The sequence below is a fragment of the Balaenoptera musculus genome, chromosome 5 (assembly GCF_009873245.2).
Source record: "Balaenoptera musculus isolate JJ_BM4_2016_0621 chromosome 5, mBalMus1.pri.v3, whole genome shotgun sequence".
NCBI lineage: Eukaryota > Metazoa > Chordata > Mammalia > Artiodactyla > Balaenopteridae > Balaenoptera > Balaenoptera musculus.
The window spans coordinates 43,743,047-43,757,288 of NC_045789.1; the positions used below are offsets into that span (position 1 = coordinate 43,743,047).

At 41.1% G+C, this 14,242-nt stretch overlaps 1 protein-coding gene across 2 annotated transcripts in view; it reads left to right on the top strand.

The window, feature by feature from the left end:
* Positions 1-888: 888 nt before the first annotated feature.
* The window catches only part of PRKG2 (protein kinase cGMP-dependent 2), an 84,718-nt gene continuing 71,364 nt past the window's right edge, over positions 889-14,242 (top strand). For both annotated transcript variants that reach the window (XM_036852910.1, XM_036852911.1), the window contains exon 1: positions 889-1,349. In XM_036852910.1, coding sequence (XP_036708805.1) covers positions 889-1,349 — 461 coding nt within the window. The remainder of the gene's footprint in view (positions 1,350-14,242) is intronic.

Sequence of the window (14,242 nt, forward strand, 5' to 3'; positions counted from 1 at the left end):
TGGCAGGCAGATTCTTAACCACTGCGCCAGGGAAATCCCTAAAAAACATTTTTGAATCAACTAAAATCATGCCTCATAATCCCCAGTCTGCCTATTACATCCTGAGACTCACTGGATTAGTAACTACTTTGGGACCTACACTGAGGATATTCTTTACAGGAAGATAATAGAGCATTGTACCATAGGTTGTCATTTTTTGGACAATCTTGGCTTTAGGATATAAAGTAAAGGATGTAGAAGAACTCCCATGCCTCTGTTTTACCTTCTGGTAACTGCCATCCAGAAGTTTGTAACAGCGAGCGTTGTCAGAAAAGCCAAACTTAACAGGCACACACGGCTGGAGAAAAGTGCCAATACAGCAACACCAACTGTGCCTCCTTGAGGCTCCTGAAGTGCAGATGTGTCATTTTCTAAACCAAGGGGAGGTTTCTTAGTGTAGCCACTCAGGGAGCTGTGAGAGTTGTGACATTAACAAGCCTCTTCTGCGGTAGCTGCTCGTTGGCGTTTTTTATCTTTGCCATGCTGACATCCGAATCGCAGTTTTGTTGTGATGCTTTTGACAGCTGTCCGGAGAGAACGACCAAGGAGAAGAGCAGGTAACGCAGGCCGTTTGTGCAAAACGCTTATTAGGTGGGATGCTTGGGCCAGCAAAGGGATGGGGAAGAATGAAGCCAAGTGCCAGCTCCTCCGCATAGAGGGACAAAGGGAATCAATGCGTAGCTTTCCTTCTGGAAGCGTGGGGGAATTGATTGCTTACCAAACAGCGATGAGCGCTGTGTTTCTCTTTATGAAACAGAGCGGACTGAGAGGAGCCGCGGTGGCGGTTGGGAAGTGAAACTCCACTAGAGAATCCCCAATTCTCTGCCCTCTCTCAGGTCCTTGAGCAACATGGGAAATGGTTCCGTGAAACCCAAACATTCCAAGAATCCAGATGGCCACTCCGGGAACCTCACTACCAGCGCCCTCCGGAGCAAGGTGACAGAGCTGGAGAGAGAGCTGAGGAGGAAGGATGCCGAGATCCAGGAGCGGGAGTACCATTTGAAGGAGCTACGGGAGCAGCTGTCCAAGCAGACTGTGGCCATTGCAGAGCTCACGGAGGAGCTCCAGAACAAGTGCATCCAGCTGAACAAGCTTCAGGATGTGGTACACATGCAGGGGGGAAGCCCGCCGCAGGCGTCTCCAGATAAAGTGCCTCCTGAGGTCCACCGCAAGACCTCGGGATTGGTCTCCCTCCATAGCAGGAGGGGAGCGAAGGCTGGTGTGTCTGCTGAGCCCACCACCCGAACCTATGACCTCAACAAACCCCCTGAATTTTCCTTTGAGAAAGCGAGAGTCAGAAAGGACTCCAGGTAAGTTCCCACCCGGTTTTGGACTCAGGTGGCCTTAAATATTATGAAACATTAGAACGCTATTTATTGAGTCTCCTCAATGGAGAAGCGCGTATTAACCCTTTCAGATTTGGGGATAGAGGGGCTTCTAAAAGGGTTTTGTTTTGCAACAGGGTCTCCCTTTAAGCAGAGCTTCTCTTTAAAGGAGGACTCGTGCTTTACCTGGACTTTGATTTGTGATTTGTATAACTGAGGAGCCGAGTTTACAAAAGTCATTTCTGTTATCTTGAAAACCCTAGGGGAGTGAAGAGGTGGCTTTAGGAAGTCTGCCCTTCTCTCTTCCAAAGAAGTAGACTTAACGGTGTACACAAATCACACTGAATTATGAATATGTATAGCAAAAGCCACTTCTCAGCACTTAGTCTGCAAGTGTCATGAAAAAGGGATCAGCTGACGCCTCTGAGGGGGGTGCATTCATTCATTCATCCCACAGTTTTAGTTAAGCACTGCCTTCTCCCAGCCACTGTGTTAGATGCTAAGTATATATCAGTGAATAAATAGACACAGAGCATTTCCTGTGGGAAAATAGTATACACAGAAACAAGTAAACATTGTGTAATTATTAATTAAGATGAATGGTGTGATGAAACTGACAATATAGTGGGTGGTGTTTGGGAATTAAGGGGGAGAGAAGGTCAAGGAGGGAACAGAATTGGGATTGTCATGGAGACCTGGTGGAGGAGGTGACCTTTAACTGAGACCCAAAGGAGAAAAAGGCACTTACTTCAGGCAGAGGGAACAATTAAAAACTAGAATTAATTTTAAAAATAAGGATTTTTAAAAGAACGTGTAAATATTTCCCACAGTATTCTTGTGTGTATGTGTGTGTGTGTGTGTGTGTGTGTGTGTGTGTGTATGGGTACGTTTCTTTTCTGGCTCAAGTTTGAATTTCCTAACCAGGAAAGATCGATTAGAAACATTATGAGTTAGGGTCTCCTTTCTGAGCTATTTTTAAATGAGTAAATATTTATTAGTTGAAATTAGATCTTTTGCCTTGATAATGTCTTGGCTGAGCCTGGATCCTTCTTGCAAAATCCAAGATTTGTGAAATTAAAACAACTTTAATTTATTCACACACATAAATAATATAAATCAAGATAAAACATCTGACTTAAATAAATGATTAATTTTGATAACAGGATTATAAAGGGAGGTTTAATTCATCAATTTGTTGACAGTGCTTGGCACATAGTGAATGAGCAATAAATGTTTGTTAAGGAAACAAGTCATGCCGGATTATAAACGCATAATACTCTGTGGTTGAAAGAATCTGATTGACATTAGAGTTCAGAAGACTTTTTTTAAGCCAAGAGTTTATTTATTAGTTGGCTTAGAAAGGTCTTATCTATTCCCATTGCAAAAATAATAATTATTTATTTTTAATGGTGTGAATTCAGAAATTATAAATGTTGCTTACAAACTTACGCTTGTTTTTCAAAAATTGAACATCATAGTGTTCTCTTTTGATGTATAAGAGATATATGCACATATAATAATTGTATTATGCATTCTCTCTATATACATACTATACACATACATATGTTATACATACTATATATGTATACATAAGACAATATATTATTTACCCACAAAAATTCTTTCAAATAACAATGTGCTTATATATCTAGGAGAAGTGCGAGAGAATTTAATAGTAATTCATCTTCTTTGACCCTCTTCCTACATATTCCACCAGATTTCTCCTCTTGAATGAAGATTATTTTCAATTATTTTTTCCAAAGACTTATGCCCATCTTGAGGCAAAACACTATTCTTCTGGTGTTAGGTAACAGAACAATCCAAGATAAGTACATTCTTCTGTATTTTTTATTAGCTCTATTATAACGAGGTAAAGGAAATCAATAGCTAAGCACAGTTAGTTTTTGGGCCAAACCACCTGTCTGTAGTGAGTGGGACACAGGAGAGAAAAGACATTATACCCTTATAAGGATGGATGAATAAGGATGAGCAATGATTCCCCTCATTCATCATAAAGGCAGGCCCAGCGGGTACAAGTTTGTGTTGAGGATACGATGAAGAAATGGGATAACTGATTCCTTAATGATTAAATCCTAAAGAGACCAAATTAGATTATTTATGCCTTCATAATCCCTTTATGCTTTCATAGAGCCTTTTGGTTCTAAATTGAAAAATTAATTAGAATATGGGAACCACTCTTTTTTCATTGACTGGTTTATGTCTTATTTCCCCTTGCAGACATTTGTACCTGAATTTTCCCTGCAATTTCCCTTACAAAATGTCTTTCCCCTTAAGTCTGGAATAAGTGGCTAAACGCAGAGAGCTAACATCAATTCAGAGATTTAAAAATGTCCAGTTCTTTGAAAGTGCTCAATATTACAATTCATTTTCCATTTGCAAATAGTTCCAGTTTTAGAGAAAGTCTGTAAGTAAAGTTTGGATAATTTATCCAAATTTATCCTTTACACAGTCTATCAAAAATTTTGTAAGAAAAAACTTTCTGGAAGTTAGAACATTAGAAAAGATGAGAGCACCATTCACTGATAAAAGGATGATGGACAATGTCCATTGGTTTGGCTACTTTTCCAAGCAGTTCCTGTTAGATTTTAAAGAATTTAAGGTAGCAGTCCAAATGGCTCCTTCATTTAGTTTTAGGTTCTCATGATTTATTTGTTGAACTTTATAAAGTTTCCTGGCTGACTTTATGAATAAATTTGTTTTTACTAATACGTGTCAACTACATTTTGGATCAGGTTCCCCCTCCACACTGGATCAGAAAGTCATTGAATGGTTTTTTAGTCTTTTCGTTGAACAAGATGTCTCTGATGATTACTTAACAATGAGCAAGAAAATGGGGGGAGATTCCAGCCCTCCTGCAATCAACAGCGTGGGGGAGATATGAAGTACTGAGAGAAGCCAGAGAATAACATTTGGGGGGGGATGATAGATTTCGAATTTGAGGATTCAGATTCAGTAATTGCTGAGAGACTCTCAAACGCGTGCCACCGCGGTCTGGGAGTTTGCTGAGGCCCCTGTGCTCAAATGTGTTGTAAATGGCATGTGAACCTCAGCAACTGCCAGGCAGCCCACTCATGCCATCTTTGTTGTCTTGTACCCAGCAAGTGTACTTGTAAGGTAGGAAGGGGGAGCTTAAATAGTATAGTTGCACCTCCCTGCTTTATTTGGAGGCACTCATATGCTCTGATGGCATTGGAGAACTCTTCTAATTTGTCTCTTGCCAAATTCAAGGGGCTACTTTTTAAGACCAGGTTCTAGAATAACTCAGTGCTGTTCAAGAGAATTTTCTGCAATGATGGAAATGTTCTGTAATCTGTGTTGTCTGATATGGTAGCCAACAGCAGAGTGTAGCTGTTGAGCCCTGGAAATGTGGCTAGTGCCACTGAGGAATTGAATTTTTAATTTCAAGTTATTTTCAAATTAAATAGCCACATGTGTCTAATGGCCACTGTATTGGATACTGCAGTTCTAGATTATGTGGTTTTGACTGTAACCGCTATCTTTTGAGGTGGGAATTGTGACCGTAGTGAAGTTTGAGAGAACTTACAGACAAAATAAGACCTGTGTTCGGTACTAGGACAATGTCACAGAAAATGAAAATGAGCCTGTCAGATTGAGGTGGGCAAAATGTGGAATCCCTCTTCAGCTGAATGAAACCTGCAGTCTATCATAGCCTTTTGTAGGGACTTGGCTTTATGCCCACTGACCGTTTTAGATCTTCAGAAGCATACAACCATGTGGGCATGTAGCCCGTTTTATTATAGGTACTCAGCCTTTCTGAAGTATCATAAATCATGATGAGTCAGAGCATTCCAGCATATCAAATGCTCTGATCTCTGATTTAAATCTATTACAGTAACTATCAGAAGACTTTAGAGCTGGAAGAACCTTACAGTTTGTTTCAGGCTTCTCCCCTATTGGAGAAGTGAGGAAACAGGTTCAGGAGAGTTGCAGAATAGGCCATGGTAAGTGGCAGAGCTAAGATTAGAACCCAAGATTGACTTTGAAACCAGTTCTTTCCCTCTATAATCCCAAAAACGGTTGCCCAAAGTCTGGATTTGCCTCTGGGTAGGTATCAAGCCAAAAGACACTACCAAACCAAAGAGCAGGAGAAGGAAGGATTTATTTCTTGCAGCAAGTAAAGAGAATACCGAAGATATTTCCCCAAGCAGTACGTCCCTGAACAGCAAAATTGGGAAAGTTTTAAGCTAAGGGTGCATGCATATTTATGAAGGAGCTTGGGCAGTGTATGCATATTCATGGAGGAGAATTCAGTGTAGAAATGGGGCAAAGACTGACAGAGTCCTGGCTCTAGTTGATTGAAATCAATAAAGGTCAGCATGATCATTCCTTAGGTTCCAGTTAGTCTGGTGGTTGAGTGCTTGAGGGGGTTTTGGATCCTGCAGAATAGCTCAAGAATGTGCTTCAGACTGATCTTTATCTTTGAAACAGAACTGGGAGTCTTTACAACTGATTTATTGTCTCCAATATGGTTATTTTCTGGCCTGATCAAGAGCAAGCATTGTGGCCAGACTTAAATCACAAAATGGCTTAGGCCTAAAATGGCTTCTCTTACGTCAAGAAAGATATGTCTGGTTCTCTTCCTCTGGGGGTCCCCAACCCTATCTACCTATACTAGTGTTCTTAACGCACAAAGATCAAAGGGCTCAAGTCAGGTTAGTTTGGGCACCAGTCTGCTTTATTTTGTTACACTGTATTGATTGGTAGGAAGAACAATGCTGCTTCCTGGCTTCTTCCAAGCAGAGTTGAGCAGAGCTTACCCATTTCATTAATATTCACCAAGTGCTAGATCTTCAGAGCTCAGGCCTCTGTGAAAAGGACACAGAGAATGGATTTGATCCATCTGATGGTACAGAGTGATATATAAGGAGGAGCACGAATGGGTTCTGAAACAAGTACAGAGCTTCTCAGGGCTGAGAACTGAATATCAGTGGCAAAGGTGGGCGAGAAAGAGCTCAGATTGCATTTCTGTCCATGTCTGACCTGCCTTGAGCACCAAGACAACCATGCCTGCAGAGGTCAGACCTTTTACTGAAATTAAATTTTCTGTTGATGTAGACATTGTTTAGCAAACTTCAGCACCAGCAGAACAAAATTATGAGCTCGTGCAGAATGTCTGGTGGAACACAGGCAAATTAATCAGAGACATCTGGCAAGTCGCTGGTATGACTTCCTTTCACTGAGAACGCTTTAACTATCATCTGAAACTATTGTTCTTCTTTGAAAAGGAGAGGTAAAACAAAGACTTGCCATCTGACTTCGGATGTTGACTCTAGTTTTAGGAAGGGCAATGAGTCTCATTTGTCACTCCCACCCCAGGAGCAGAATAGGTAAAAGTGGAAAATGCTAGTGAGTAACCCATTTAAACAAGATGTGGAAAAACAGCCAGGAAGAAAGAGTATGTTTATTATTATTTGTTCTTCCTTTCGAGAGCAGTGCCGAGCATATGAATGTGCATTATAGAAATACAGCTCTTTTACTGAGCAGAAGTGTTTGCTTGGAATGATAATGATAATAGTAATAACAACATTTATACATCGCTAATGATGTGCCAGGCACCACACTGAGTGCTTCACAAATATTGAATTATTTAATCCTCACAACAAACGCATGAAATAGATATTATTATCACAATCATAACAGATGTGATTATGTATCATTTTATATATGAAGAAACTGAGGCTTACAGAAATAAATAACTTTGCCTAAGGTTACACAGCTTTTAATATTGGAACCAGGATTCAAAACCAAGAAATCTGCTATCTAAAGTCTGTTCTAAATAAAGACTGACTGTATAGCACAGGGAACTGTATTCATTATCTTGTAATAATCTATAATGGAAAATAATCTGAAAAAGAATACATATATATAACTGAATCACTTTGCTGTATACCTGAAACTAACACAATGTTTAAACCAAGTATACTTCAATAAAAGTCTGTTGTAACAACTGCAATATCCCACTATACCAAAATGAAAATTAGAGGAGGATTCTTCATATTTTAGTTGGGAAGCCTTGTAAAACATTAAATAAATAATTAGAAATAGATACGTTTCTAATTTTTTTTTGATATGGTTACAAACAGCTCCCTGCTATTGTTGTCAGGATGTTTGAAATCAGAATGTTTTATAGCAATAATGTGCATTTAGACATCCAGATCAGAGCTGGCTACTCAGGGATGGGGTGAGAAAACCAGGTGTTTGGGCAACTGCTAGACGTCGGTTGTGTGCACGACTCTTAGAGCCGGAGCAGCCTGCAAAGTGAATGTCTCCCCTTGGGGTTGGAGAGGGGTGTGGAGGGGATAGGCAGTGCTGTTAAACTTCAGAAAAAGGAGAGGTTAGGAGCGCGGAGGAGTTGAAGAACCTGCCTAGAATTCAGTGGCAGCTGCCTTGACGCCTCAGAGAAATGAGATAGATTTTGGCAGATTTTCCGAGTCCTGGCACCCAGCGCCCGTGACTTCCTGCCCCTGCCTTTTCTTCTTTCTCTCTAGAAGTCAAAGGGCCTGGGCTCTCTTCACTCTGCACCCCACCTAAGCCCTCTCTCAACCTCTCAAATTACCCTCTGCTTGGTTTATAGTCACCCTCTGTTCCTTCTCACTGTATCCTCACATCTTCCGGTCTGTGAGTTGCTAGGTGTTAGGAAAAATGTGTAATTAAGCCTCCGGAAACGCTCAGGACTCAAGGACTAATCGTTGTGAAAATCAAAAATCGAAGTGCTTATTTTAAGTTCCCAGCCGACTGGGAACCACCCTTCCCTTGCCTGGTGGTCGGAGTTCCTGAGTTACCGCATGTTCTGTGATGTTTTTATGCTACTGCACAGTGACCACAGCCATTTTTGACCCCATAGCCTTGGCTAGAAACATTCCCTTTACGCCTTCAGATGAACACATTCAGTTCAACAAATGTTTATCGAATATTGAATTCTTTAATTTTGTTTTCTTTCCTTTCTTGTCTGTAGTTCTTTTTGTCTCCTCTCCCCCATTTCTTTCACTTATATGTTTATTTTGTTTGCTTCTAATTTTCCTCCTCTCTCAGCATCAGACTAGTCAAGGGCCATCAGTACCAATTTCTAGTGCCTAGTATAGGCCAGACACACTGAGTTATCTCATTTATTTTCATAACAAACCTACCGGGTGAATATTATTGTATGAGGCTTACCAAGAGTAAGTAACTAGCCCATGGTGGTCCTCAGTAGTGCCTAAAGCTGGGCAACCTCACCTAGATACCGAGACAGCTGCCACTTAATCGGAACAACTCTGAAACCTACACTTATTATATTTTGCCTGCTCTCTTACTACTTTATGGGATATTTATAGCAGTTTGTGGATCTGCTTGCCTCTAAGTAAGTTACTCCAGGTGAATATAGCAGGGCTGGCTTTGAACAGCTGTCCTGGGAGCCTGGGCAGAGCCTCGAGCTCTCCTTACTTATGGCTTTTAAGTGTCCTCTGAAATGCGTTACTCTTTCCTGACCCATTTTTTTCCCTCACACACATTTCATGCCATTCTGGATGCTGCCCATTTCCTTGCTAGATTCCCAGGAAAGAGTGTAGTAGAAATAGTATGGTTGAGAAGACAGTGACCTTTTCTCCTTGCTTGTCTAATCGGAGGGAGGCATCATTACTGACCTCTGCCAGTGCGGTCAGTTTCCAGGGAGCCTCCCCTTTCTTTGCAAAGCCTGAGCATCTCAGCTCATCACCTGACTAGGGTTTAAACTGCTTCTCAAGAAGGGGGAAAAAAATCTAAAGCCAAGGAAAAGCTTTTCAGTTTTTAGACTCTGGCAGTACCTTCTGTGTGAAAGATATATTTGTTGTAATGATCCTTTAACTAAACCTGTTTTCGTTCTTTAAAGTCTCATTTTAAGATAATTTGCTCTCCTCCATGCAGACTTTCCTTAGAAACATTGGTGAGTTGTAGATTTTTCAGTGCAGTCTTGTTTGACAGGTTTTTGTTTTTGTTTTTGAGATCTATGGCCAAGAATCCCCAATTTCCTTTGAATCCTTCCAGGAGTGTTTGTTTGTCATGACAAATTAATTTGAATTAGTAAATTCCAAGCATCAACTTTCGTGGTCTTTTTGGGGTTTACAAATCAAGCTCTGAGAAATATGAAGGAAAGAAAGATCTGTAGCTTCCAGTCTCTTCTCTCCAGATGAGGTGAGAAAAAGGGAGGTAAAAAGTGAGCAGGAGAAGATACTACTTGATAGTCCTTGGAACTAGAAACTCAGGGAAACCCAGGTGTGTTAGTTTTCTATTGTTGGATAACAAGTTACCACAAACTTAGCAGCTTGAAACCATGCATATTTGTTATCTCAGCATTTCTGTGGGTCAGGAGTCTGGGTGAGGCTATTTAGGTCATCGGCTCAGGGTTTCAGCAGGCTGCAGTCAAGGTGTCCCAGCTGTGTTCCTTTCTAGAGCTTTCTAGTGGAAGAGGTCCTCCTCTAAGCTCAAGTGATTGTTGGCAGAATTCAGTTCCTTGTGGTGGTAGGGCTGAGGTCCCCATTTTCTTGCTGTCTGTCAGCCAGGGGCTGCTCTCAGCTCCTAGAGGTCTGCCCAGAGTTCCCTGTCATATGTCCCCCCTCATATGACAGCGGCCATCTTACAACATGGCTGCTTACTGCTTCAGGGCCAGCTGGAGAATCTCTTTACTGTTGGCTAAGATGAAGTCTTATATAACATATGCTGGGTGACCCTCCCATCACAGTTGCTATATTCTGTTGTCAAGGAGCAAGTCCCAGGTTCCATCTCCACTCAGGGGGAGGGGATTGTATAAGAGCCTGACACCAGATGGGTAGAGACAGTGGGGCCATCTTAGAATTCTGCACACCATACTGGCCCCTTTGCATCTCTGGTATGAGATTCTCTGACTAAGAATCTGGCCATGCTAAAGCCATATATAAAAAGCCATGTAAAGCCATATATAAAAAGCCCAGAGTCTTGTACATGTATATTCATAGCATATTCACAAGACGCAAGTACTCACTGATGGATGAATGGGTAAATAAAATGCAGTATATACATACAATGAGATACTATTCAGACTTAAAAAGGAGGGAAAGCCCTTCCTTTTTCATGCTACAATGTGAATGAATCTTGATGACTTTATGCTAAGTGAAATAAGTCAGACTCAAATTATTCCACTTTATATTAGGTACCTAGAGCAGTCCAATTTCCAGACACATCAAGTAGAATGGAAGCTTCCAGGGGCTGGGAGGAGCAGGGAATGGGGAATTATTGTTTAATGGGGACAGAGTTTTAGTTTGGGAAGATTAGAAAAGTTCTGGAGATGGGTGGTGGCGATAGGTGCAAAATAATGGCAATATACTTAATGCCACTGAGCTGTGCACTTAACAGTAGTTAAGATGGTACAGTTTATGTTGTGCATTTTACCACAATTGAAAAAAAAAGTCCTGGGGCTGATTTGACAGCATGCCTCTAAGTGCCAGGCTGTTTCAGTTTCCATATAGGATGCTGGAAGGAGGTAGAGTGATGATTTTCTCTTTTCTTAGTTTTTTTCCTCTTATTGGTTATCTTGTAAAGGAGAATAAGACACAGCAAAGTCTTGTGACAAACGAACATCAATTGATTATTGTTAATTAATCAGCCATTAATTACTTAATAGTAATTGATTGATTGCTTGTTAAGCCTTCAATGGAGGCTTGTTCCCAGTGCTGTGGGAAAATAGAGGGAAAGAACAACTTCAAACTCCCTTGTGTTTTCTTGTTTACAGCTGTAATTCTTAAGCTTAAGTGCACATTGTAATCACCAGGGAAGTATTAAAAAATATTGATGTCCTGGTACGACCCCAAGGGAGTCTGATTAAATTGGTTTGAGGTAAAGGCCCTGGGTATCAGGATTTACAGAAGGTCCCTTGATGATTCTAATGTGCAGTGACAATTGAGAACCATTTTGTTATAGGAACAGGCTTCCCTGCAGCTGACTCTAGAAATATTCAGTTTGACACTCTAAGAGCAAATGCTCATTACAGACATCTAAGAGAACTATTTACCATTTCTACCTAATTACCATGCAGCGCAATGATGATTATGCATGTCACTGAGTGTGTCAGATTAACTTCCTTATATGTTTTGGTTTTCAACATTTCATTATTAAACTCTGTTCTTTGATGCTCCCGGGAATTGGATCATCTGCACACATTTAAGAAAGGGAGAGAGAAATGTTTGTTGTAAGCATGAAGTAACAGTAAACATGATTCAATTACAACTGTACTTAATTACGTGGGCAATAGGGTAAGAGACAGGACAAAGTCATGCTCATTTTCTGATTATTCATGGAATGACCTCATCTTTTCATGCTGCTTTCTCAAATTATAAACGTGTGCATTTATTAGCTATTTTTTTCTTGCTGGTTTATTACTCAAAAAATTGGGGGGAGAAATAAATAGATGTTTATCTTGCTTATTTTCTGTGCCTGTTTAGTGGGTGATGGACATTTCCCACCTCCACTCTTGTCTCTGTACCCAGGATTTTTAAGCTAGGAGAAAGAACTTGAATGTCCTTTAGTATTAATTTTGTTGAGTCCCTGCTTCGTGCCAGGTGCAATTCTGATTTTAGGTAAGAGGATGAAGAAAGTGTTGTCACCCTTGAAGATCTCGGCCTCTTTGGGGAAATTAAAATGTATTGCAGTCTTGTGTGATTGATATTCTAAGAGATGGGTGTATAAAGGAGGGAGGGAGCGTCCTGTGCTTGGTGGGATCAGGGACACCTCCACAGATAAGCCGACGTTGAGCTGGGTTTTGAGGAGGAATGGATGGCTGGGAGACAAAGCGGCCTGGCACATTTGGGGACCTGCAAGCAGTTCAGTGGGCCTGGGGTACTCCGAGCACGGGGAGGCTGGCCAGGCGGGGGACCTGGAATGTCAGGAGTTTTACTCACATTGTGAAGGAATCTCCCTTAATAAATAGTGGCGGTTCGCAAGTATAGAGTTTTTAGAGCTATTTTAACTCGAAGGTTTTAAAGTTGCTGGTAATTTGCTGACATATAATAGTACAGCTATTCCTTCTGTAATATATTTTATGTGCCAGGCCATGTTCTCAGTGCTCAGTATTGTTAACTAACTTAATTCTCATAGAAATCCTATGGCCTGTGGACTGTGTTTATTGTCATTTTATAGCTGAGAAAACTTGAGATTAAGTGACTTGCCCAGGGTTCCACCGTTCGTAAGTGGCAGAATTAGGAATCAGACCCTGGCATTCCAGCTTTAGATCTTGGGCCCTCGACAAATATGCCTTCTGATATACTTTCTATTTGTATATATAATTAAGCTATGATATGCCACACAAGTAAAGTTGCCTCGGCCTTTGTGCTCACAAGAAATTCTTGACAGATAAGAAAGTAGGTGGAGACCCCTGGTCCCTGCTTGGCACTGAGCCTTGTGCAAAGAAGTTTGCAAGACACATGCTTTGTCTGACCTGACAAAAACAAACAGTGAGAACACAGGGTTCTAGTAAACAGGGCCAGAGAAGGAAGATTGAGGGCCCAGCTTAACAAGAACTGTCAGTGGACTTTGACAAATTAAACTTCCTGAAGCAACTTAGAGGACAGGAATTTATTGCTTCAAAGAATACTGATTATGTAAGTAGGGGGTGTAAAAGGATTATGGCACACTACCACTAATGTACATAAATTCGAGATCCAGCCCTACTGGAGGAACTTTGAACTAAGCAGAGAGTCTTGGCAGTGCCTCTTTCTTTCATCTTGGTTTCCAGAACTTTTCATATCCCACCCTTCCCCACAAGAAGCATACCATAACCACTACTGTTGCCAACTACTACTATCACTGCCATTTATTAGGCATATTATTAGCACCTTATCTGAGTTCACGTGCATGGTATCCTTATGTCACAGGTATGATTACTAAGCTCTATTCGCAAAGAAGAAATCTGAGGTTCAGAAAGGTTAAGGTCACACAGCTAGGAAGTGGCAGAGCTGGGATTTGAACCTAGGATCTTCTGCCTCCAAAGCTATGTACACATTTTATTTTTTAAATGAATTTTTTATTGACGTGCACAAATCATAACGTGAACATGCCCATGTAACCACCAAACAGATCAGGAAATAGAACCTCACCAGCACCTCAGAAGCCCCTTGTGCTCCCTTCCAATCCCTATCCATTATCTACTTCGAAGGTAGCCACTATCTGCACTAGTATTATCATAGATTACTATGTCTATTTTTGAACTTTATGATAGTGGAATTATAGAGTATGGACTCTACAGACTCTGGCTCCTTTAGTTTATATAGTGAGAGTCATTTATGATATTGTGTGTAGCGATGGTTCATTAATTATCGTTGTTCTATAGTGTCTGTTGTGACTATGCTACAACTTATCAGTTCTAGTGTTGATGGACATTTGGTTGATTCTGGTGTTTAGCAATTTTGAATAATGCTGCCATGAACATTTTTGCACTTTTGATTTATATATGATTTATGATAGGTATATAACTAGGAATGGAATTGCTGGGTGGTACATTTTATCTAAGTTCACATTTTTGTTCTATAAATTTATTTGTTTTTTATTTATTTATTTTTGGCTGCGTTGGGTCTTCGTTGCTGCGCACGGGCTTTCTGTAGTTGTGGCGAGCGGGGGCTACTCTTTGTTGCGGTGAGCGGGCTTCTCATTGCGGTGGCTTCTCTTGTTGTGGAGCACGGCCTCTATGCGCATGGGCCTCAGTAGTTGTGGCACGTGGGCTCAGTAGTTGTGGCTCACGGGCTCTAGAGCACAGGCTCAATAGTTGGGGCGCATGGGCTTAGTTGCTCCGAGGCATGTGGGATCTTCCCAGACCAGGGATTGAACCCGTGTCCCCTGCATTGGCAGGCAGATTC